Here is a 26,568-nt window from a genome sequence, read left to right as displayed (position 1 = left end):
GTGGTGACAAATGCACCATACTGGCACAGCCCTTTGATTTTTCTCAGGAATGCAGAGGACGGAGATCACAAGCCAGAACATGCTGCATAACACTCAGTCCTCACGGGCACCTGGCTCTGTGTGTGTGTGTGTGTGTGTGTGTGTGTGTGTGTGTGTGTGTGTGTGTGTGTGTGTGTGTGTGCGCAAGCAAATCTCATTAAAACCTAAAGAGTATCAAGTAGCAGCAGACCGTTCAAAAACACAGAGGGAAGAACATGTTGGCTATCAGCCCAATTTGCCGTCTTTCAGGGTTTGATTTCATCGTGCAAATCAAATCAAATCACTTTTATTGTCACATCACATGTGCAGGTACATTGGTACAGCACATGTGAGTGAAATTCTTGCATTATATAATTCAAGAGATTCATTTCAAGATAAATACAAGCAGACATTTATAAGAACCTGTAAAATACTCAGCAGCAAATCTGTGTCTGGGCATGAATAAATCATGTCTGAAAAACAAGAAAAAGTGTCTGCAGCTCTGCTCTACAAAAGACAGACTGTATATGAATGGCCACCAGAGGGGTGGGGAGTATTTTGGTCATACGAATCCAAAATGATCCAATTTCTTACCTGATTTATGACCTCATTAACACATCAGTTTAGTTTATAATATAATTCAGTAGTTTCCAGTCATTTTTACTACACAGCCTTATGCGTTTTGGAAATTATGATCCTATTCAGAGTAAAATAAATTATAATCGACAGTAAGAGAGAAACCTTGTGACAGAAGGGTTATTACTGTATGAGTGTGCAGAGTCCTAGGTTCTTCAGGAGGATCCACTCTTTGCTTATCCAAACTAAGATAGCTGAGGCAAAATGCCAAACTCAACACTTCAAAGCAGAAAAAATAGAATGAAAATTAACAATGAAGTTTAAAAAAATAACTTCTTTGTAGTTAGAGAGTTGTAGTTAGAGTCGCTGTTAGTTAACGTAACAGCATTACTCTAGAACATAGGTGTCAAACTCTGGCCCGCGGGCCAAATTTGGCCTGTAGCCTAATTACATTTGGCCCGCGAAGCCATACAAAATTACTATTAGAGCTGGCCTGCTGGTATTATACAGTTCATGTACTGCTAATACTACAATTCCCAGAATGCTCTGTTGGTGTTTTGGCTGCAAATACAATTTTTATTTAAGAAATGAATTCCACTGATGTGTTATTTAATTGGAATTTCGATTTTACATGTGTGCAATATTAAGTTATATATACGTTTATATAAGTTTTATATATTGTTTAGTATTAAGCTTTGCTTGTTCCATGCTCAGTTTTTCAGCAAAACTTGTTTGAGTCCATAAGAAAAGATTCCTTGTTATATTTGGAGGAAGATTTTTTTTCAATGAATATTAATGTTAGCCTGCGACTTTGATCCAGTTTTGAATTTTGGCCCACTGTGTATTTGAGTTTGACACCCCTGCTCTAGAAGAAAGTCCTGCCATGAAACTAGCAGCCAGCAGGGGGGGACTCCTCTGGTTGCAAGAAAGGTCAAAAGCAACCCTTCAGCTCCCTGAATCTTTGACCTTAGTAAACACAGTTAAAATTAACTTTAAACTAGGGCTACAGATGATTAATTCATCAGGATTTATAGTCATGTATTAAACACATATTCCTAATTGGAGACAAACAGGAGGATAAAACGGGGTGTGCTTCTCCATCACCTTATGGTTGATACATTGTTACTGTGTGAGTGTGCAGTGTTCTGGGTTTCAGATCTACTTGTCATGTCTGGTTTCAGTACACTAAAATAGCAATGGTGGAAACACATCTGAAAGCTTCACTTGTGTATGAATTCACTAACCAGTGGGCGATGTCACAGTGGCTTTGTCTGTTTTTTATAGACACTGATTGGCCAGTCTGTTACGTACAACTTCCTGCTACCAAGTTGAACCCTTTTTGCCTTGTGAACTGCCTTAACTCTTTGTGGCGCAGATTCAACAAGTTGCTGAAAACATTCCTCAGAGATTTTGGTCCATGTTGACATCCATGATGCAAATCACCTGTTCCACTACATCCTAAATGAGCGCTATTGGACTGCGATCTGGTGACTGTGGAGGCCGTATGAGTACAGTGAACTCATTGTCCTGTGTTATCCTGCTGGAAGCAGCCATCAGAAGATGGGAACACTGTGGTCATAAAGAGATGGACATGGTCAGCGACAATGCTCAGGCGGTGTTTAAACAAACACCATTATATCATCATATATTTCATTATATGACCATTGTCCAGTTTTAGTAAGGACTGGCAGCTGGTGTGGTCTTCTGCTGATGTAGCTCATCAGCTCTAAGGGCTGAGATGCTCTTCTGCATCCCTTGCTTGTAGCAGGTGGCTATTTGAGTTACTGTTGCCCAAGAGATGGATGTTTGGGGAAATTCCAGTAGACAAGCAGTTTCTGAAATATGGAGACCATGCCACCTGTGATGTTCCATAACTTTTTAAGCTTGTCATGTCCTGCAGCATGTGTACCAAGTCTCTTGCTGTTCTGTCTGGCAGTTCAGGAACAGTGAGTAGTTGATAAATTGCATACTGTATGGACTTATACAACCTCATTTATTGTCCTTCCAGATTTTCTGACGTTTTCTCATATCTCTGCATCTCTGATAAGGTCACAGAAACAGATGCATGCCTTCTTTACAGCAGGTGTGATTTCAGTCATTAGGTTCGGTGCTTTACACCCAAAAACTCACCTCTGGGATAATAACTAATGAAGGCTGACTGATTAGAAAAAAGGAGCAACAACATGCTTGGAGAACCCCTAAAATGAAGGTTCAGGTTGTGTAATCCCACTGCAGCAGCTCGCTGACAATGGAGGAATTTCCCTCCGTTGTGAGGAACATTTTTTTCATTCCAGCCTCTGAGGGGCCCGCGAAAGAAAACACTCTTGTCAAGCTTCACGCAAGCTGGTACACACCAAAGCCGTTTATCAGGAGGGAGAGTTACAGTGTGTGTTTGTGTGTGTGGGGATTTATGTCTGTAGTGGGTTTTCTCGTGGTTGTTCGGGCAGGTGTCGTATCATGTCTCAGCACACACTCATAAAGTCTTCATTGTCAGAGCTCTTGCAGCTGACAGGTTTCTTAGACGCACATATTTGCTTACAGGAGTTGTTGCATTGTGAATCCTTCAAGTGGTCATAAATTTTCACACAAATATGAAAATTCACACGCTTGCCAAACACACCGTCACACGTGTCTTGGTTTTAAATGGCACTGAGGTGGCGCTGTGATCTCTATTAATTATTTACCTGTGCAGGATGCTTCCTAAGAGAGTGCTGATATGGCCTTTTTTACATGCCCACATCTATAAAGGATATAAATGTGATATCTTTATGATTTTATTGGTACTGTATTGCTAGGTCTTCTGATGGAGTTCAATCTTATCTTTGTGTGGGTGAGTTGTCTGATAAACTGTTTGGTTTGACAGTTGACATCGTTCTCTTGGGTCAAAGGCACAGTTTGGGTCATGTAACTCCCGTCGCCTGTTATTGTATTTACAGCGGTGTGGAAAAAGTGTTTGCCCACTTCCTCATTTCTATTTTTTAGCATTCAAGTCCCACTTAAATGTTTCAGATCGTCAAACAAATTTAAATATTAGACAAAGATAACACAAGTAAACACAAAATGCATTTTCAAATGAAGGTTTTTATTATTAAGGGTAGGGGGAACCTACATGGCCCTGTGCGAAAAAGTGATTGCCCCCTAAACCAAATAACTGGTTGGTCCACCTATTAGCAGCAACAACAGCAAACAAGCATTTGCAGTAACTGGCAATGAGTATTTTACAGCGCCGTGGAGAAATTTTTGCCCACTCATCTTTTGCAGAATTGTTGTAATTCAGCCACATTGGAAGGTTTTCAAGCATGAGCTGCCTTTTTAAGAGCATGCCACAGGATCTCAGTCGGATTCAGGATTCGGAACTCTGACATTAACTGAGCTATGTGAAGACTGTGGTTCCTTAGTGTTTTTCTGGGGTCTTTTATGACTTCCTGGAGGAGTCATCACTGTACTTTTGGAGTACTTCTGGTTGGCCGGTCACTCCTGGGACGCTTCACCACTGTTTCATGTTTTTTGTATTTGTGTATAACGGCTCTCACCATGGTTCCTTGGAGGCCTAAACCTTTAGAAATGGCTTTGTAACGCTTTCCAGACTGATAGATGTCTGTGACTTTGTTTGTCAGGTGTTTCTTTAGATCGTGGCATGATGTGTTCCTTTTTATAAAACTATTTAGATAAAACTAGATTTCTTGTGACTAATCTTAACTGGCATTAGCTTACCTCCCAACATGGATCAGTTAATGGGAGCAGCTAACTGAAAAGAACTGTGTGCTGGGACATGGCTTACGTTATAGATATTGATTATCTTTATTGTTTCTGCCAAGTAAGTTATGTGACTGTTGTGGTTTGTTTTTGTTTGAGTGTTTGCTAGGAGCTTAAAAAAATCATTTGTGGAGCTCCTGGAGGCTCAGTTACATTTAGTGGTAGGATAAAGAATTAAATTATTCAGGAGGGGCTAGGAATACAGCTACTCCACATCGAAAGGAGGCAGCTGACTAGGATTCCTTCTGGGTGGCTCCTGAGTGAGATGGTCTTGGTATTTCCTCACGAGAGGAGGCCCCAAACCAGACCCAGGACAAACTTAGGAGATTACATCTTCCAAACCTTCCTCTCCCCAGGTCTTAGGCTGGCTAAGACCTGGGGAGAGGAAGGTTTGGGTTTCTCTGCTTAGGCTGCTGCCCCTGAGACCAAATTCAGTCTTTTTATCTCAAACTTTAACTAGCATAGAGTTTGTTTTTGTTTGTTTGTTTGTTGTTGTTGTTTTTTGCATTTTTAGGCTTTTTAACCTTCTGATAGCACAGAAAGCCGAGAGAGAGAGAGTAGCAGCAAAAGGGCAACTTTAGATTCAAACCCAAGACTCTGCAATAGCAAAGCATATGTGTTGCCTCCTTAACCCACATGAGCTATACCAGCACTCAGTTTTTGCAGTTTAATCATAAAAACTCAGTGGTGCTTCTGTTTATCTACAAACTTCAAGCATTCGTGTGCATTTCACTGCTGAGGTGGGGAAAACGCCTATATAAACTGATAAGCTTTAAAAACTTTTCATGTTGACTGTTGTATTTCTATTTCGGAACAATTTATCAAATAAAGTCCGTGAAGCGCTCTGATAACAGTTTGAAGGCAAACATGCTTTAAGGTCAGGAATGAACTCTAATCTTTGTTTCTAAAAGCATGCCATCTCATTTGTTTATAGTCGTCGATGTGAATTTAACACATTCAGTTCAGTTTGAGAAAACTGCCTGATTCAGACCTCTGGCTTAAAGTTGTTGTTTTTTCTTTTTTCTCCACCATGATTTATTTGAAAAAGGAGCTTGAGGGAGCTTCTGGGTGTACAGTAAGTAGTCATTTACTGGCAGTCAGGCTTCAAGCATCATTAAACACAAGACAAATGACTCCAAACAACACCCCTTCTTTGTTTCTCTCTGCGGTTTATTTATGGGGGAGGCCTGACAACTCCGGGTCCCAGCAGACAGCAGTTTTCTCAGATGTCCAATGGAAACATGGGTGGGTGTGTAATAAGGTGTGTTCGTTGTTTTTGGAGGTTGTTGGAAAAACACCCTATCGGTACACAATTAGAGGGCTGAGAGTTTTACTGTATGTATTTGTTCATCTATCCATGTGAGGAGGATTAATTTGAGTTCTAGACCTTAAAAGCATATTGATCGACTTTGGGAAAAAGCTTAGGATCACAAATAAAGAAGTATAAACATCTGTCTTCATGTGATTAAAAAAACAGAGACGCCTTTGTGTTTTAAGTGGCTGCCACAAAAGCAGACAATAGAGCAATTGATGAAATACTTAAGTGCAGGTGATAAATAGCAATTTGCTAATCAGCAGACTGTCAGACCTTTGGACTCACTGCTCACTGCTTTTCTTTAGTCTTTTGTGTAGTATTTCTGAACAGGTATTTCATTAGGTACACCTTGTTGGTACCAGATTTTTGGGGGGCCTTTTTCAGCTTTATTTGATAGACACCGTGAAAACAGGACAGGAAAGCAGGGGCAGAGAGAGGGGGGAAGACATGCCGCAAAGGGCAGCGGGTCGACTCAAACCCAGGCCTGCCACCGTATGGCATGTGGTCACCTGCTCAACACACTGAGCTAAACCAGCACCCCGTTGGTACCAGGTTTGACACTCTTTTTGCCTTAAGAATTGCCTCAATTCTTCATAGCATTGATTCAATAAGATTCTGCAAACAAAAGTGGCACTTAATGTGGTTTTCTGCTGCTGTAGCTCATTTGCTTCAAGGTTTGAGATGCTCTTCTGCATCTTTTGGCTCTAATAAGTGATCATTTGAGTCCTATCATGTCAAAGCGCTCTGGCCATTCTCCAACAAAAGATATTTACCCCAGAGAATCACTAATGATTGATATTTTTCTTTTTTCTAACCATTTTCTATAAACCCTAGTTATGGTTGTGTGGGGAAATCAGTTTCTGAATTATTCAGATCAACAACATACTACGCACATAAGAATTTATGACTATGAATTCAGTAATGAACTGACAACATGTCCAGTATGTACCTCGCCTCTCAGATAGTGCAAGGATGATGTTTTAGTATCATCTACAATTAAAAACCTTCCAATCTAATTTAATTTCACCTTTTTCTTCCCCAGCATGTACTTGTCACCCCATGGGCTCAATGCCCTTCCACTTGGCAGACGGCTCGCTCTGTGACCCCGCAAACGGGAACTGCATCTGCAAACCAGGCGTCGGTGGAGCCCACTGCGACAGGTGCATGGTGGGATACTGGGGCTTTCACGAATACGGATGCCGTCCATGTGAATGTGCAGGAGACTGTGATCCGTTTACTGGAGACTGCATGTTTGGGTGAGTAAGAACTTTTATCTCCTGATAACAAAACTGTAGCGCCTAAAAACAGAAGCACTGAACTTTTTTTAGTCATGACCTTGTGTCCTTATATTATCAAATATTTGCCCAGTTTTTGTACAGCAAGTACAAAGGCAGGGTCGAGACTGAGAATATGTTAGTATGGTATCATCACTCGGCAGTATGTCTGCTCTGTTAAAATAGTCAAACGTGTTTTTCATGTAATTGTACGTAGCCTTAAATATAAATAGAATTTTTTTTCTGCTTAAAGAGATGTTGACTTTAAGGACTTTAAGTGTATTTCGATGCTATAATTCCTGTTTTATGATAACATGTATGCCGATGTTGTGTTGCAGCTCTGATCTGGAGTTGTACCACCTGGACAGAAACGCCAGTGAGTCAGTCAGAATCTTCAGAACGGACGAACTCTTCTCTGCTCTTCACTTAGGTACAATACAGAGAGTGTGTGTGTGCGTGCGTGCGTCCATGTGTGTGTGGTTTATCCTCCTTCACGGTCCACTGACCAAGTGTTAATGTTTAAGTAATGAAAGTCTGGCTACGCTCTCAGAAAGACATTGAACAAAGATGTGTGTGAGTGTGTGCTTGTTTTACTCATGTTGTGGGGACATTAGGGACAAAAGGCAAGTCCTCGTAATTTAAATCATTACATTGCTGTATGAAGACATGCTTGAAAGTTGAGGTATGCAGATTCCAGGATGGAAACATGACTGTGTGTGTGTGTGTGTGTGTGTGTGTGTGTGTGTGTGCAAGGACAGTTTCCAAGTGGAGGTCTCTTCTCGCAGACCCTCAGTACCACCACACTGTAACTCCAGCTTTTATTGGCACATTCCTCACTGGACGCCACACACTGTACTTATTATTAGTCTTAGGACATCACATACAGTATCTGAGGCAACACGCGCACACACACACATAGAGAAAAAGTTATTTATTTATGCTACAAATATGAAACTGTTCTTGCATGTCCCCCCTGCAGAGAAGTGTGAGTGCCAAGAGCAAAGTCTGACCAACAGCAAACTCTTTTGCACCATGAATTATGCATACGGTAAGCATTCAAACATCTCCAAACATGCACTGTAACTCATGTAAGCCTGGCTTTACCTGATTAGTTTAATGCATTTAAATGTAAATCATCTATTTCACTGTATTTATGTCTAACATTGTTATACTCATGCTCATTGATTCAGTCTGTCTTTGTATTTTAATTATACGTACTTTATTTATCCCACAAGTTGGTAAATGAATATGTTACAGCAAACAAAACATTAAACAGAACCTGTAATAAAATGGTTCATTAAAAAATTACAAAAACAAAATAAAAGTCAAGATTTTTTTTGTTTGTTTTTGAAGATTTATTTTGGGGGTTTTTTGCCTGTAGCTTGCATTGAGGACGTTAGCTAAAAGCAGTAATTAGCAAAAAAGTGGAACGCACATCATAAATGGCAAACTTTTGCCTTCAAACTAAATGTTACCGCTGAAACCAAAACCTTTCAAAAGGTGCAGCTTTTGTTTTGAAGACGAATCTTTTCCATTTTTAGTCTGCTGTTCGCTTCTCAGAGTTTCACTACTGCTTAGAGGGGTAGGCAACTCCAGGCCTCGAGTGCCAATGTCCTGCAGGTTTTAGATGTGTCCTTGATTCAACACACCTTACTCAAATGGCTAAATTACCTCCTCAACATGTCTTGAAGTTCTCCAGAGGCCTGATAATGAACTAATCTTTTGATTCAGGTCTGTGGACCCAGGGTGATATCTAAAACCTGCAGGGCACTGGCACTCGAGGCCTGGACTTGCCCAACCATGGCTTAGAGATTAGTTGGCAAGTGTTTGCAGACAATTTGGCATCTTTCATGCAAACTTCAGGCAACCACCCTGTACCCTGTTAACTCTTCTTTACAAATATAAAGACAGCATACAAGAAAAATAATTAACACAAGCAAGAACCTGATGTTTACCTTTAGTTGCTCAGCTGATATTTGTCTGCTCATGTTCACTACCTAATGCAGGTCAAATCATTCACAGCATTTGCATTCTGTTTAATGGGCAGCAGGGGGCGACTCCTCTGATTCCAAAAAGCCTTAACCCTCGCTCCGTGACCTCTAAAAACACTTTCCAGTTGAGTTTATGATCTCAGTTTCTAGTTTAAGGTCACACTGAATAAAACCTGAAGTTAATTTTATAAATTATGGTCATTATTAAAGTCACAAAGGAGGAAAAGCCTAAGTTGGCTAACGAGTTGTTAGTCGTGCTCACCTTCATGAATGTCTGAAGAAAGCATCACAATTCACTTTCTTTACTTTAAAAAGTCCCAGCATTCAGAGGAATGATTAATTCTGCTCCAGCCCCTTGGGGGGGGGGGGGGAGAAAACCTGATCTGAGTTTCAAACTGATCAGATTAAAACTTTGTTTGAAGTTCATCCAGTAACCAAACTTTCCACGACAGCCTCCTTCCATGGATCACGTTGTTTTGTCGCATTTTAATGCAGAAAGAAGTTGTTCTGGTGCATAGGTGTCAAACTCTGGCCCGCGGGCCAAATTTGGCCCGCAGCCTAATTACATTTGGCCCGCGAAGCCATACCAAATTATTGTTAGAGCTGGCCTACTGGTATTATACAGCTAATATATATATTGTTTAGTATTAAGCTTTGCTTGTTCCATATTCAGTTTTTCAGCAAAACTTGTTTGAGTCCATAAGAAGAGATTCATTCTTAAATCTGGAGGAAGATTTTTTTTCCAATAAATATTAATGTTAGCCCGCGACCTTGTTCCAGTTTTGAATTTTGGCCCACTGTGAATTTGAGTTTGACACCACTGTTCTGGTGTAACAACACTCCAGCTCTGAAGGTCTTGTTGCATTTCTCCCTGACTTCCAGTGCTGAAGGTGAGAGTGCTAGCAGCTCACGATAAGGGCTCCCATGCTGAGGTGGAGGTCAAAGTTCAGAAGGTACTCAGTCAGAATACCAAAATGAAGATACAGCGCGGTCGCGTCACCCTTTACCCCGAGTCCTGGACCGCACGGGGCTGCACCTGCCCTATCCTCAATCCAGGCAAGAATCGCACATCCAACTTTGTTCATTGGTAACATCCAAAATGTGCTTAACCCCTCTGACCTCTCCTCACAGGCGTGGAGTACCTGGTGGCTGGCCACTTGGATCGTAAGCAGGGCCGCTTCCTGGTCAACATGAAGAGCTTTGTCAAGCCTTGGAAAGCAAGTTTGGGCCGCAAAGTTCTCACTTTACTCAAGAAAGACTGCAATTGGTAGATGGGTAATTTAGAAAAACAGCACCGGAGGGACAGCTAACGTGACAGATGTTGGTTTCCCATCTTCTAGGTGTGGATTATTGGGTCGCACAGGTCTGAGAGCAGGTTTTTAAGGGACGGGGACTAAGATTGAGGCCCTACCTGTTTCCACTGCCGAGAGCTCAAAGCTAGTGGCAGACTGCACAAGCTAAAAGCACACAGGACGCAATTTCATTAAGACACGTCCATCTCGCATCTGTCTCTAATTCTTGCATTCTCATATAGGAGTCAAGAAAATGTTTTCTTTGCTGTCGCTGCTGCAGCTCAAGAATTTCAGCAGCATGTCCGAGAACTGAGCGACACTTTCTCCTCCTCTGCAGCACTTTATCCTCAGAAGGACAGAAGGAGGGAATATGGACACACAAACAGAGGAGCATTAAAAATACAAACTCGCACACACGTAAAACCTTCCTTTTTTTGTTTTTTGTTTTTTACAGTGGACACACTCACAGAGGCAGCAAGTGTGTGTGTGCTGCAGACACAATGTGCGAAGTGTGACGCTGAACAAGCCATACAAGCCACTACAGGTGGTTAAATCTTAGCCAGTCCAGGTGTGCCTGTGTTGAAATCAGAGCGACTGGATTTCACCCCAATCGTGAATGTATTTGTCTGTGTGTGTGTGAGAGTGTGTGTGAGAGAGAGAGAGGAAGAGAAAGAGAGAATGTGGTTGAATGCAGCAGTACATATATATATATATTATGAGCACAGTCCAGATTGAGTCCAGCTCTTAAGCTTTTCTATAGTTTTCAACCGTTCCAATGTTTATAATGCAGAACGCTGTACATTAATTTCGCTCATATTTACACTCAGAAATCAGAAAACTTGTTATTCCTTCCTTTTTGTGCTCATGTACAGTATTATTTTGTATATATCTATATAAATATTATGCCATATCTTTCTCCAGTTGTTTTTTTTTTTTTCATGGTAATATTAAAGGATAACTTCAAATTTCGTCTTGTTTTTGTCACTTAGCCATCGTTTATCAGCACTGATAAGCCTTCTGATAAACTGCAGCGCCTTCAGAAAGCCTACAGAGGCAAGAAACACACGATTGGGGCCAAACGAGCAACACCTGCGCTTACCAGTACAGTTTGCAAAGTGATGCAATTAAAATTGAGGCCCCTCGTGAGAAATAATTTTCCACTGTTTTGCTATTTGAAGATAAAACTGACCCTGAATGTGATCCTGTTTGAAAGTCTGGCACAAGCAACTAATAAACACGGGAAGTAAAATCTGTCTATAAAATCAAGCAGCTGTAGTTCAGACAGGTCATGAAGTCAAGCTCAGCTGCAAAACCTGGCACTTCATCTGATCTCGTATGCCAGCCCGCATCACCTCATACCTATCTTCACATCCAACTGGCAAATCTTAAGATTCAGTGTCTTGGCAGCATCCCAAAAATAGGCTGCCGAGGTTATTAGAAAGAAAGCTCTTTTAAAGGACATTTGAGTCTGCCTTTAAAAGTGAGTAAATCCCCACAAAGTCACATGTTAACATTCCCGACTTTACATTTTTGGGATCTATAGATGGTTGAATGTTTGTATAAATCCATGTGGAGTTTTAGTGACTGATTGTGTTGTATGTTATTGTGCCTTTACTGTGCCTCTGCATTGCTCTCCTACAGTTTACAGATGATATACTGGTTTAACTAAATAACTTGGCAGTTAACTCTTGGGTCCAAATATGGCAACTTAAGCCTCCAATAAAACCAATGTGGTGGTTTACACTTTAACTAAGGGTGTTTTTATGCCTATGGTTAATTTACTCTGGTCCAAATCAGTCGATAAATAAACTTGTAGTATTTTCCCCGTCGTTTAGTTTCAGGATGAAGATGGTGTGTTCTGGTAGAAGTGGATAACATGGAGCAATATCTCCATTTGTATGTCTGGTGTACTGTCGAATCTCAGAATGGAAAGCTGGTCATGGGAAGGCATTTAGCTCAGACTTGCAGGGTCAGATTGAGGTCGGATCACACTCTCACCATAAATGAACCGCTCTGGAGTTTATCTAAGTCGTCTTATTGTAGTTGTTTAGGTTCACATCTGCACAAACAAAACGCACCAAGGGGGGAAATGAAGAAGGCATCAATTGTGTATGAAAACACCCTCAGTCTCTCTTTTATGTGCAGTCTGAGAGGCAGAGAAGGCAGGTCCCAAACTGAACTTTTCTCTACCAATGAGAGTGAAGGATACTGTTCACAGATATATGATCGGGGTACATTGGCAGTTGGAGCGATGCATGATGACCAAAATCAATGTTATTGCTTCCCAAATGTGTAAAAGAAAACTGACAGGAACAAGAATTAAAACGGTGATGGACAAAACTGCAACAAAGTAGAAAAACTGTCTTGTTGAGCAACCTCCGTTTGCTGCTGAAGCCTTGCTGCTGACGCGCATACTGTATTTTCAACAACAATCGATACGACTGCCAAGACCTTGAAATACTTCACATAAACGGGACAAAAATATCCTTATCACACTGCTCTCTTTCCCACACACACGCCTCCTGCTCCTCTCCCTGTGTCCCTTCGCATTAAGTCATCCATCACTCCTGCTCCCAAAACACTCTCCCCTACATTTGCACAGCACTGCAGAATGTAGACCACAACAGAGGCGCCGGAGCCGGCGCACACACTCCGTTTGGCTGTAGACTTGGTGCGTGTTTTCCACTCGCCATGACGTGGTTGGCTGAGAGGTGTGGACACATTCCTGGCGCGTCAAGCAGAGCACCGTGGCAGGTGGGGTCAAAGGTCGCTCACCTGTCTACCTATCTCACCTCAACAACAAGAGGTGAGCATGAGTGGATATTTTCTCACAGCCAAACCGGATAGCCTCTTGGACCCACATTTCCCCTGTTTGCGGCCCATTCACAGATTTGTGGCAGAGGGGTCACGGCTCCACTGTTTCCAGACAGCGGGGTAAGGGGTGAACGAGTGCATACGCTAAGAGGAATGTGACCACGAGAACTGCCACAGTACAAGTAGGGAGATATAGATTTACTTCCTTTTAATGTTAAATTGGACTTTATATATCACAGCATTTATTTTGCATTAGCGTGTGTCACCAATTCATACGTTTGGATAGGATTTAGGAGTATCTATTTGAAAAATAAGATTCATTTGCAGATACAATAATTCAAGGATTAAAGGATTCAAGGAGCTTTATTTGTCATTCGCATCACATGTTAACATAAGGTGGACCAAAATTATGTACACACGGTCCCGGACAATGAAGAAACAGATTTTTTTTTTAAGTAATAAATAAATATTTGTTTTGTTTTTTTAACAAACAGAAATGACATGAAATAACACAAAACAATAAATAACTGATATAATATAATAATAATTATGAACCCAAGGTAGTAGTATAGAAGCAGAAAAAAATAAGTCAAAATGTATAGTTGCTTTCTCAGTTTCAAGTTATTTTCTCGGAAGTTTGAGTTAGTAAGTCCAGATTTTGAGATAAGATGAAATTTTGACTCATGGATGGCAACAGTTTTTGTTTTTTATTTTTTGCAGTGGCAGAAAAAAGATTCAATACAATAAGCAGATGTAAGTGCACTAAGCAAAGAGAAAACACAAACATTGAAAGGTAAAAATAACGTAAAACACACAGGTTAATGACAATAAAATGACAATAAAATACATAGAAGTTAAAATAATTATGTAAAACAATGAGTTAAAACTAATAAAAGCAAATAAAAATAATAGAGCAAAAAGTGATAAAATAAGCAGAAATTTGGTAAAATTATATTAAAACCAGAAATAAGGAAACACATCAAATACAGTCACCTTATGGTGCTTTACACTGTAAGGTGATAATCAACTCTGAACGTGCTTTTAACAGGAAGAGTGAAATTCAGTTTTTCATTTTTAAAAACTGTGTGTGAACTTTTTCCCACTTCTAAAGTGACACAAGCCAAAGAGAACTTTGAGAACTGCGGGATTAGACAGTGAAGGAGGTGTTTGTGGGAACTGGCCTTGAAGTGTAGACGCAATAGGAAGCCACAAACACGTGCACTGCTGCAGCTGAACCATGGACACACCCCCCCCCCCACCCCCCCCCCCCCCACCCCCCCCCCATCCTTCTTGTTGGTTCTCTCAGTCATTGTCCCAGGACTGACTGGCCATTCTCAGCCTGCGATGGAGATGTCCTACAGGGGGGTTGCATGCTGTGGGAAACTAGTTGATGAATGAGTGTTTGGCATGCTTGCATAGATGCATAGTTTGCTCCAGTATAGTTTGCGTGTGTGTGTGTGTGTGTGTGTGTGTGTGTGTGTGTGTGTGTGTGTGTGTGTGTGTGTGTGTGCACGCACACGTTATTGTAGTAATACTGAATACATGCATATGTGTGTGCCTGTATGAACACAATGCCTCACTTGTGTTGCTATAGAAGTGGAGTTATGGCCTTTGTCCTGTCAGCATTCTTGTGTTGCTGTTGGCTCTGGAGTGCATGGCAGCTCCCGCAGGCTTGGGGACAATAACACCCCCCACCAAACACATACAACCCCCCACCTTCCCTTCCTCACTTGGAGTCACAATGCGCCTCTTGGGCAGCACCCATCACCCTGAGACAAACAAAAATGGCCTGCTCAGGGTGTCAGAGCAATATCCACCCAGAGGACCACGGGTATTAAAGGAGGCCAATTAAGTTTAAAAATATTTCCTCCTATAAATGTACAGTTACAGTGGTCTAAGAAATTTAAAAGAGATATGCAGTTTTCTTTGCATCAAGTCAGTAATTAAAAAGAAACTGATGCAAAATACTTTGTCCAATAACCTGTGTGGCCAGACTGCTTCCAGCTGACAGGAATGCAACAGTAACACAAATAAGCATTCATTAGGTTCAGAACTCAATAACATGAAAGCATGGATCCATCCTGCTTCGTATCAGTGGTTCAGCCTCCTGGTGGTGGTTCCATAGAGAGTAAAGGCACTTCAGAAGGCAGAAGGATTGATGATACTATTAGGAGTACCTAATGAAGTGACAGGAACTTGTAAAGTGGATGTTTTGGGCTCCACACTGAAGCCTCAGCATTAGCCTTTTGGCAGAACTAACTATTTCTGGATAAAAGGTTGGAGAGCTTAAATCTGTAAACTGCAGGGGTGCAACACCCACAAAGTCACATCCTTTCATAGCTAATTAGTGCTAAAAACAAGAAATACTAGTTTTAATTACCAAAACTGAAGCATAAACTTCATGGATTTTCACAGGAATATTAATCAACTCAAAATTCTCCATTAGGCTCCAACAGCAACAAACACATGCACACAGACAGTGTGGAGGTCCACTTTAATGATGAGAGATAGTGGAAGTGAGGCCTACTGATTGGTTCCAGCTTCCTGTGTTCACAAGTCTGCTTATTTCATGGAATATTTTATTTTCACATTTCTGTTTTGTTTTATTGTTTGTTGCTTTTTTAAAAAAATATATTAGCCCTATATGTCTGTGTCCTTCGACTGCTTGGTCTTTTACAGTAATTAAAATATAGTTAAACTTTAACATTAAAATGAATTTCCTCTTTTATTCTTCCTTGGGTGGTGCAATTGCTCTGACTCCTAAAAGCTAGAAGCAGAAACTATGTGGAGATTTGATTTCCTCTCTGCTTTTTTCAGGGAGAAAAAGTGTGCGCTGTCATGCGGTCAGTGTTATCCCCATCAGCTGTGATTCATTTACAGAGGAAATAAGCAGAATGAGGTATAGAAATCAGGCAGAAGCCTTCCTAAGAAACCATTCCTGCTATTTGGGTTGACTTAATTGCCCACAAAAGCACGCGCTTGCATTCAGACATGCATCAGGAATGTTTCTCAACATGAAGAGCAAGCCAGAACAGGGAAGGTGATGTCGACACAGCAGAGCGATCGAGACGCTACTGCTGATTATTTTAGAGCCCTCCAAACAAGGGCCAGATGTCATCAGGTCATTATGAATGAACCTGCACATCAACATGACAACAGATAGTGTTGGAAGATAAACAGACTCATCGTGACAAGCTTGCAGTGTCGATAAAAAACACATTAAACATCAGACTCTGTCAAGTCGCCAACATCTATCCGTACCAACCAGAAGAGATGGACTGGAGGTTTTAAGAGTAGAAATTACAGGAGATATGTTTGTTTATGGGCTGTAAACGCATTTCTCCTGGCTTCACCCGGCACCTGTGTCTTCAACTGCTGCAAAACCAACTCCACATCCAGCTGCATTAACACCACCATGAAACCACCAGAATGGCTTCCTATCAACCAACTTTCAGTAAAAACAGGTTGCAAAGCTGCATGCTTCAATGTGTGTGTGTGAGGGATTTTATTTCTGCCTCTATGAGATCCAAGTTTAAATGGAAAGTGCATTTTAAATGGATTTTTACAGTTTTTTTATAGTCCTTCTTTTGCTGCACAAGGCAATTTCACAGATTGACTTGTATGATCTTGTATCGTGCTGTAAAAGCTTCTTCCACCAGGTTTTCTCTGGACTGCTTTTAGATACCATCCCGAGGTGCTGCAAGGACATTTCTGGCAAAATCGACTAGCCTGCCTGCATCATTCTTTCACTTTGTTTTTTTTTCAGGGCATCCGTGAATTCAGCCCTGCGTAGGCTGGTTATTTTCATTTCCTTCACACGATGAGACACACTTTCATTCCTAATACATTACTCGGTCCATTTCAGTATAAACATCCAGGATGATTTTAGCTTTTTCCATTGAGATCTTTTTTTTTTTTTTTTTTTTTTCTTTTTTCTTTTTTCTTTTTTTTGCCTGTCCCGTTTGGCTCTTTTGCCATCAGAATTGTTGTCTAAAGGCAAAGAAAGATGCCCAACGGATTTACTTTACCAAATTGACCATCCCAGCCTTGCCGTAATGGTCCATTTGATTCACCTTTTATTGTTTATTTTATTGTCACTTACTGAATACGGGACAGACTTGACTGGGGGAAAGAAGGGGAGAAAGAAAGAGGGAAAGAGAAACAGCTGAGAAGAGGGACGGGGGAGAAGGGCAAAAGACAAAAACCAACAGAACGGGCAGAGAAAAAAAATGCATATATCAATCACCTGGATCACCTGCTGAGAAAGAAAAAAGAAAACAAGCAGAAGAGAACAAGAGTAATAGAATAAACAACATCACAATGATATATGGGAATATGACAGTAAATACTAAATGTTAAACATTATTGTGCAGCACATAAGATCAACAGAACACAGTGTGCTTTGAGGTAGGAGCCAAAAAGGGTGTAGTTTGTGGGTGTGATCACCCGTGTGTACACCTGTGAGCATGGACGCGCTTGTTTTTTGTTTTTTAAAAGGTTCCTTCATGTAATAATCTGCTAGAGGGTGTGGGGGGGCCACAGCCCCGTCCTTCAGGGCATGAAGCAGGTATGGAGGAGATCAAAACTCCAGACATCCAGAGGCCCCCAGAACACAAGAGACCAAGGAAGACCAACAGAGGGGCAGCCGCGCCACTGTCCCAGAAAGAGCTGAGGAGAGTCCCAGATGAGGGCTCACTCAGCAGCCGCGGAGCAGAAGCCAGGGGGAGTTGCAGTGACGTGCCCGTGAGCTCCGCCGGCAGCCAGCCGCGCCTGAGTGACCGAGCCCCAGGCCGAGAGGCCGGGGGCACCCCACCTCCGAAGTGGCCCGAGCGAGCCCCAGGCTCCAGGCCCCGATAAGCGGCCGCCAAGGAGTGAGCCGGTGTGTACCTGGACGCCCACCCCCGGACACAAAGAGCCACCAACGCACCGATGTCCGAGGGGGACCGCCACTGGCAGGGGAAGTGGTGGTAGGGGGAGATAGGCCTCCATACCTTGGAGGGCCTGAGATGTCCCCAGAGAGGTGGCGCCTGACACCCAACCTGACATATAGACACAGACATACAGGCACACACAGACACAAACATCCATTCCCACCCTCATGCTCTCATATGCACTCACTCCACACTCAACCAACGTGGAGACAGACATAAAGAGACGTTGTACACACGATCACACTCCCCAAGCGTACTCTACAAACCGGGTCTAGGTGCCCTTGCCCCTGGAGGGGGGAACTGCACCCAGACCCAGGTGGTGTTACCCTTTTCCCTACGGTGGGGAGAGGCAGACCGCCCCGACTCTGCAGCAGGAGGAAGGCCCCACACTCCAGACCGCAGTCGGACGGCCAACTCCTCCTCCTAGCCCCCCCGCTCCAGCAGGTCGCAGAGAATGGGGGTGAGAGAAGACTCCAAACCTCCCTCCACCCGCTCATTGTAGTGTTGATGCATGTGTGTTCTAAGGTGCATTTAAAACCCAGGAGGGCATGGAGCTACCTGCCAGAGAGCAGCAGGTAAGCGCATGGTCCCTCCTGCTAGCCCTCAATGTCTACGTGTATTTAAAATTGAGAGGTGGGCAACGATGCCAGGGGTGGGGTGTACACCCTGATGGTACTTTGGACTCCGTGTATCGTGCCCACCCCCAAGATCCTATATGTATGTGTAATGAGAGTGTGAGTAATGTGAATGTCTAAGTTGTGGGATAAAATTGAGGCAGAGGCAGCCAGAAGGGGACGGGGGGTAGCCTCCTCTGCACCCTGGTGACATACCCCCACTCCAAGGTCCTGCATGTGTGGGTGGTTGTGGTGGAGCGGGAAGAGGGAGGCAGCTGGAGATGGGGAGGGAAGGAAGGGAGGGGCAAGTGACCCTTCCCTAGGGCCAGCTCCCCCGCTGACCCCAGTAGGCACCCCCATACTCCGCGACCCGCCAGGGAAAGGGGGCCCAGGCCCATCCAGACCGGGGCCCAGCGCAGCAGCGCCTCCCGGCCCCACAGAGCCCGGGACAGTCCACCCAACCCCACCACAGAGAAAACTGCACCCACCCCACCATCCACTCATCTTCCAGACTACATAAGACAATAAACACCCAGGCTGAGATCTTCCTCCACCTCTCCTGTATCTTTTCCATTGAGATCTGATGTGTTTTCAGTGTTCCTTAATTGTTTTGAGTAGTGTATTAATGAACTAACCTTGTGCTATTGACGGATCACCTGACATGTTTTCTTGGCTGAAGCTTGGTAGGTTTTCAGTGTCTTCTTCCTGTCATATGATGTCATTTGTCTCCCCTATCTGAGGCGCTCGACATAAATGTTTACTGGGAACAGTTTATCCCTCATCTTATATCTTCCCTGTGCTAATAGGTTTATGTTAGCCTAACCATAGTTCTGCAGTAACTACAAGGATGCAGATTATTACATGTCAATTACCCCAACTTCACTAACCCTCTAAACGTTGCTGGTATTTAGTTTTCTGTCTCCGCTTGCATCCACAGTTATAGACAGAGCTGTACGTCAGAATATTGTACATCATCAATCCAAAAAAAAACAAAACTGTGCAAATCTGCAGCTCTGATAGCCTCTGAGAGAGAAACAGGTGTCTGTTTACAGATTCAGCAGACACAGAACAATATTATCATCCCGTATGAGTCATATTTCTGGCCAGCTGACAAATCCAAGTCCACTATTTACTGGTAATGTATCTCTGCTTCAATCTTCAGCAGCTCCTGGGAAAAATATCTGTCTGATTGGCTACTCCAAGTCTTTGCCACCTGGTTGCTAACTTTATCTTTCTTCTGTTTGGTGCTGTGCAGGTTGTGTACAGTGGGTCTTATCAGCCTGCTGAAAACAAGTGTTCATAAGAACTGTAAGATTCTACACCATACGGAAAATGTCAAAGTCAAAGGAGCGCACTAAAAGCTGGTGAGCTAGAGCCCAAAATCTCTGAATAATCAGTTAGCAACACCTGTTGTGATTTATTTAGTTATTTCGAAGTAATGCTGAGGTACTAATACTTATTAAAGTACAGGACATGAGGTCCTCAGAAGTAAAGTTAACAAAGAAATGTGTTTACTAGAGAGAGAGTGTGTGGATGAAAAGAAGACGAGAAAGGGAGGGAGGGTTTGCATGTGTGGACATGAAGGCAGTAAAGGCCTGGGGACATCGAAGGAGAAAAACATTAGAGATGATTCAGAGACATCGCATGGCACATCAACACATACCTCTTTCTCTAAGTCACTCACAAACGCCCCTAATCTCTCTCACACAAACCACTGGTCTAGTGATGTGTACACACTCGCATTAAAAACACACACTTCTGCTGTTCAGAGGGGGTTTAACGAAGCTTGTATGGATCAGCGTCTACACTCATCTGTACCTGAGAGGGATTCTTTATAAGTAGTCTGAGTGAGCGAGTGTTCAGATTGGCAGACAACATTTCCTGAATTAATCTGTACCCCTGTGTTTCATCTCTTACAGGGAGTTACTAAAACCCTTGATGTACCCTTCTGTACACTTTTGGCCTAAAATGTTTACTGTTTTCAGATTATCTAATGATTTGTTGGGAATGTGGAGAAGCCTGTGTTTGACCGTAGAACCATTTCCTTCCACCTGCTTCACATTCTGAAATCTTGCCTTTGTCTCCAGAAACTGCATTGGCGAGCTTCTTATATAATTACTATATTTTTCCCACATTGGTTGCTAAATTTGGAGTTGTGTCTGAACAGCAGCCAGTGTGTTGTTTTTTAGTAAAGCCACTGTCTTCAACTGATAAGATCTACATAGTGAGTGCCACCATACAACTATTATTAACCCCCATGAAAGGGCTGCACCTGCATCCCACACCAGCACTCAAAGCTTCTGCCGGTACACACTGAAGGAAAGGACAAAACACGCACACGCTTGATCCATGAATGTGGTAGAGAAGGGGGTTAAAGTCAAGGAAAAACAGGCGTAATTGGGTAATTACACAACCTGAGACAGCCTCACAGCAACAGGTGGAGACAGACTGAAAGCTAACTGCAATTAATATATTCTATATAGTAGTAAAAACAAATTCGGAGTTGCACAATACTATATCATGATAGTTTGAAAACCAGATTTGTGGCACATAGTTTAGCAGGTTTTTGCTGCACTCATGCACAAACATGATGTCCACGGCACTCCCACCATTATTTTCTTTTAAACTGGGCCAGAACCGGAAAAGATGGATGATGTCAAGGATCATGCAACATATCATCCACATACCATACTCTAATAAAACATTGTTTTGTATTTGATAACTGTTTTGCAAAGCGGTGAAATAAGTATTTTGATATTTTAAGTAAATATAATATTTAAGTAAGTACATTTTATGTAAATGTCACCCTTCTTAACAGTTCTGTACACCATCACAGATTCAAGTCAAACAAGATGTGACTGAAGCACCAACATTCAGCTTTAATTAAAGGGGTTTTACAACTACTTGGTAAGCTAACCATATGAATTTAATTCATATTCTATATATAAAATATTGGCTTCTCTTCACTGTGCCTACACGTAGTTTGATAAAACCTTTTTTTCCTGTTTTAATGTCAAAATCCTGACTTTGACAAAACACCACTTGTTTCATCTCTGTTCTCACAAACGGGCCAGCAACTAGCCTCAGCTTACCCATCATACTTTCTTTTTCATGGCTCAGGGACATTGGGCCGTTTGTGATACTCCACCCTCAAAGGATGGAAATAATACCACTCATGTTATAGTGGTGTCTCTAAAGAAAAGAAAGGAAAAGAAGAGAGAGAGAGAATAAATATTGTACTGTACTAGTTTGGCAGTGATGTTTTTGGTGAGGCTCACTAGGACAATATCTGTATGTAAATGTTGCAACACTGCCCTCTAGTGGTACAAAACCTACCCCACTACAGTTTAATACCCATGCCTTACTAGTGAAATCTAAATTACTACATTTAATTAAGGATTGTCATTAAGTATATGTAGAGGTGGGTTCAAGTATTGTTAGCTCACAGACTCAAAGGTAAAGCTTTAATATTATCATGGGCATCCAGTCAGAATTTATAAAGAGATATCCTCTAATTCATGCTTTGATCATTAAATGTTTTCAGCTGCAGGTGTGATTGGGCAGACAAAAAAAGGAGAAAAGTGGCAAAGGGCTGCTTACTAATTGAGCTTCAAGACTAAAGTTAAGGTAGAGGACTCCATCTTAGCAAAACAATTTTATATACTATTTCTTAAGATACTAACCAATTGTAGAGGGTTGTAGAAAAGTATCTTTATTGTGCAGTGTACTTCTTAGTTCACAATCTACTGTCTTGTTTTGTGGGGATATCTATTTTTGGTGTTAAAATCACCTCCCCCAAATAAGTAATTAGAATTCACATAATGTTGTTTAGATGTCCTGAAAAAGAAAATCATTGTTTATTTTGTTGGGGGAGGTGTAGCAGCTAACGAGGATAAAGTGTATGTGACTTATTTTAGTTAGTAAAATTATACATCAACACAAATGGTCTACACTTCAAAACCTGACCACGGGATTTTCCTTTTGAAATAGCGACATCTGCTGATTGGTTAGCGCTGAAGGAAATCCAAGGCCGTACATAGCGAAGCTCGTTCAGCCTTCCCAGGTTATCAATCCATTATTAGGGCCCGAGCACCGAGAGTGCGAAGGCCCTATTGTATCTGCTCCGTTTCTTATTATTATTATTATTATTATTATTATTATTATTATTATTATTATTATTCAGGCAAAACAAGGGCCTTTTTGAGGGCCTAAACATGCTCAAAAACTCATGAAATTTTGCACACATGCCAGGTCTGGTGAAAAATTTTGTATTTTAATGGTTTTACATATGAGCACTGGGAAATGGCTCTACAGCGCCACCTATGCCTTGTTAAATGCAGCCCTACGACCACATAGTTTGAGCTACATGTATGAAATTTGGCACACATGTGTATCATGCCAAGACGAACAAAAAAGTCTGTGGGCCCATTGACGCAAACCCAACAGGAAGTCCGCCATTTGGAAGAGAAGGTGACATTTTGGCTCTAATTTTGCCATTTCCATGCCTCGAACTTTTGCGAACTCCTCCTTGGGGTTTGATTTCATAACCTTCATATTTGGTCAGTGTCAACTACACCCTTGTGCCATGTTAAATTGCGGAGCTTTTGAGTTTTCACAATACGGTGAGGCCGTGGCGCCATGGCGAATTACGATGACTCGCCATGAAAATCTTATTGCCTCTCATTCTGTCATAGATTTTCTGACCTTGACCAAAGTGAACACATATGATAAGGCTCCACCCCTGAACATATTTCAACTGCCATATTTGACACCAGGGACAGCGCCACCTAGTGGGAACAGGAAATGTCATGTTTTACACTTTGGGGTACAGTATAGTGATGGGTGACATCTGCAGCCTCAAATTTCTCCAGGAAAGCCTTAAGGAGTTGGTCTTGGGTTACAGTGAAAACTGTGAGTTTTCGCGAAAGGGTGTGACCCCAGCAGCATGGCGAACTTTGATGTCACGCCATGAAGAAACAAATTAGTATAACTCAATGAAATCCAGTCTGATCAGTACCAGACTTTACAGGCATGATGTCAGACCCGCCCTGAACAGATTGATGTGCCCATTGTCGGAAATACGGACAGCGCCACCTAGTGGCAACAGGAAATGTCATGGCTTTAATTTTGTTGTACTGATTTTCACAGGTTCATCGTGGCCACCTCAAAAGCGGTGAATATCCCCATCAGTCCCTTGTGATGCTTCAGTGCAAAAATTGTGACTTTAAACTGAACGGCGCACCCTGGTGGCAACGCTGTTCAACATGAAAGATGAAGTGGCTTTTGAGGGTCTTGGCAAGTTTATAGAGGCTTGAAATTTGGCACACACCTCCAAATGGATGAAGGCTTTGTTGGCATGTGATCATTTTCCTTGAATAGCGCAAAATGGCTCCACAGCGCCCCCTACAATATTTCAAAACATCAGCCCCTGCTCTGTGTTTCATCTATGAGTCTGACACTTGGTAAGCTTGTGTAAGATATCAAGATGTACAAAAAAGTCTCTTGGAGCAATATCCCAAATCCAACAGGAAGTCAGCCATTTTAAAATTAATGTGTAATTTTGAAGACATTTTCCCCCCTTTTCAGGCCTCATACTTTGACGAACTCCTCCAAGGGATTTCATCATATTGAAGCATTCTTCAGTGTGTAGAATCTAAAGACCTTTGTGATGTTAAATTGCGAAGCTTTTTCCGTTCAGGGAAACGGGGTGGTCATGGCGGCACGTAGAGTTTCAATCACTCGCAAAAAGCAGTAATCTGCTGTCACTAAAAAACACAATGTCCAATCTCTCCCAAAGGTCGCAGGTGTGATGAGACTCGAGCTTGGAAATGTTTGTTATGCTATTTGTCAATAATAGTTAGAGCGCCACCTAGTGGCATGACTATAATCCTGGTTGAATAAGATGAAATGTTAGCTGGTGATTAAAAGCATGAAATCCATCAATGTGACATCACATCGGACGTGCCGGTTTGAGGTGTTGGCAGTGGCTCGACGTGCCGGGGGTGCGAGGGCCCTCATAACGCTGCTTGCAGCTTTAATCTGGATTTGCGTTTGTTATCAGTTCACGGAGTGAATGTCTGCGAATGCATCCAACTCATTTGTTCCACATTCTTCTCTTTCTAAATTATCTTCCTCCAACCTCTTCAATGCCAGGAAGGAAATCTATAGTGGAGAGCAGAGAGAAAAAAATAACCTCCCCTCAATATCATATAATCATATTATATCATATGATGTATTGCTTGTGTTTGTCAGACATAAAAAGAATCAAAGTAAAACTGTCTGATTAATTTTGATTAATATTAATGTTGATTAATACATTTTAATGACAGTTGAAAGTTTCAGAGCTCTAATGTAAAGTCGTCCCCTTTGTATCCCACACTGAAATTAAACCGCTTATTTCATCACTCTGTGCACTACATCACCATATTCGTGATTAGCGTTCATCTCTTGTCCTTTTACAACAGTGTTGCATTTTACTGTTATACTTTCTCAGTTCTTTATAGATTTTTAATCACCATTTGATAACCTTTCAGTTGTAGGTGTCATAGGGATAATTTCCTGTGGAAGAAAAGTCTTTTGATTTATGAAGCATCTCTTTTAGATTGGTAACATTTTTCACATTTACAGATCTCAATCACCATTGCCCACATATAACAGTGATTATTCCCATGCTGACACAGCCAAGAGACTGAAAATACAATAAAGGTTTTGATGGCCAGAGAGGGTTTGTGTGCTTTTTGGGGGTGTTTGTTTATGTGCATATTTACTTTTTAATTTGGTTTTGCTACCCCAGACTTGGGTTGTTCCAGGTACCCATCTGGGGCAGGCAGAGTATAAAAGGAAGCCAGATGCTTTTGGTGTATGTCGATGTTCATGAATGCCTGCTGCAAGTAAAAAAGACCCCAACTTGATGGATGAGTTTTATTCCAGCCTCCTGTCCTCCAGTCTGACACTGAACAACAAGAATTAGAACCACCTTTACCAGCAATAATAATGATTTTCTGTAAGACTTTATCAGTCTCTCATATTGTTGTGGTGGGATTATGGCCCACTTTTCTTTACAATGTTGTTTCAGTTTGTTGAGGATTTCAGGTATTTCTTTAGGTACAGCGCTCTTATAAGGTGCTACTACAGCACTTCAGTCAGGGTGAGGTTTGGGCTTTCACCGAGCAATTGTAGCACCTTGATTGCAAGATGCAAGAAAGTCACGTCCTTAAGAAACAGGAAATAAAAATCCAGCAAAGACCTGGTGCAGGACTTGAGAGATACATGGTGCCATTCAGTTGACCCATCTACTGTTCGCTGAAGCCTTAACAGAAATGGTCTCAGTGGAAAAATTGTTGTCAAGAAGTCATTCTTAAGGGAGGGAAGCAGGGAGAAAAAGGTGACTAATTGCAGAAAACTGGATTGAAAATCAGTGGCAACAGGTGGATCTGTGGATGGTTCAAATTGTCATCATATATAAAGGAGATCAAAAGACAAGTATGGCAATGAGTGTATGCTGTAAAATACCTGTAAAACATGATGATATACACCAGTTTTTGGCTAATTATTCAAAAACAAAATGGTCAAGCACGAGGAATGGACTGAAAATCAGTGAAAAGCAGCCAATTTGCAAAGAAAATGCCTTCAGGGAGCATGGAGAACTGTTCCTCAAGACCACTTTAACAAATTAAAAATTACTGGCTGCTTGGCAAAATACAAAGATCTGAGCAGCTCAAGACTTTTGAACAGTACTGTAAATCTGACACAAGGCATCTTTTTTTTAGATGACTGTTAGGTGCATGATCCCTGATGAAAAAAGGAATCAAATCAAATCAAACTAAAACAACTAAATATGCACATTTGTATTAAAATACTAAAACTTACCTCACAGTTTCACAACAATAAAGCTTCACTTTTAATATACGTACATCATCATCATCATGAAGAACAATAACAATAACAACAACAACAACGTCACGTCTCGCGGACGCGCTCGAGCCAA

General features: G+C 41.8%; 1 protein-coding gene across 1 annotated transcript in view; it reads left to right on the top strand.

Moving 5' to 3' along the window:
- ntn4 (netrin 4) overlaps positions 1 to 11,190 on the top strand; it is a 30,211-nt gene extending 19,021 nt beyond the window's left edge. The window contains exons 6-10 of the mRNA XM_086269121.1: positions 6,708 to 6,921; positions 7,278 to 7,369; positions 7,919 to 7,987; positions 9,813 to 9,986; positions 10,062 to 11,190. Of these exons, the coding sequence (XP_086125247.1) occupies positions 6,708 to 6,921; positions 7,278 to 7,369; positions 7,919 to 7,987; positions 9,813 to 9,986; positions 10,062 to 10,201 (689 nt within the window). The 3' untranslated portion in view covers positions 10,202 to 11,190. The remainder of the gene's footprint in view (positions 1 to 6,707; positions 6,922 to 7,277; positions 7,370 to 7,918; positions 7,988 to 9,812; positions 9,987 to 10,061) is intronic.
- The last annotated feature ends 15,378 nt before the right edge of the window (positions 11,191 to 26,568 follow it).

This window comes from Aulonocara sp. 'chitande type north' Nkhata Bay, linkage group LG17 (genome assembly GCF_057382095.1).
Source record: "Aulonocara sp. 'chitande type north' Nkhata Bay isolate Kocher_YH1m ecotype deep benthic linkage group LG17, A_spYH_male_GT1.1, whole genome shotgun sequence".
NCBI classification, from domain to species: domain Eukaryota; kingdom Metazoa; phylum Chordata; class Actinopteri; order Cichliformes; family Cichlidae; genus Aulonocara; species Aulonocara sp. 'chitande type north' Nkhata Bay.
Note: the sequence above shows the minus strand (reverse complement) of the source record. Positions and strands in the feature narration are given on the sequence as shown.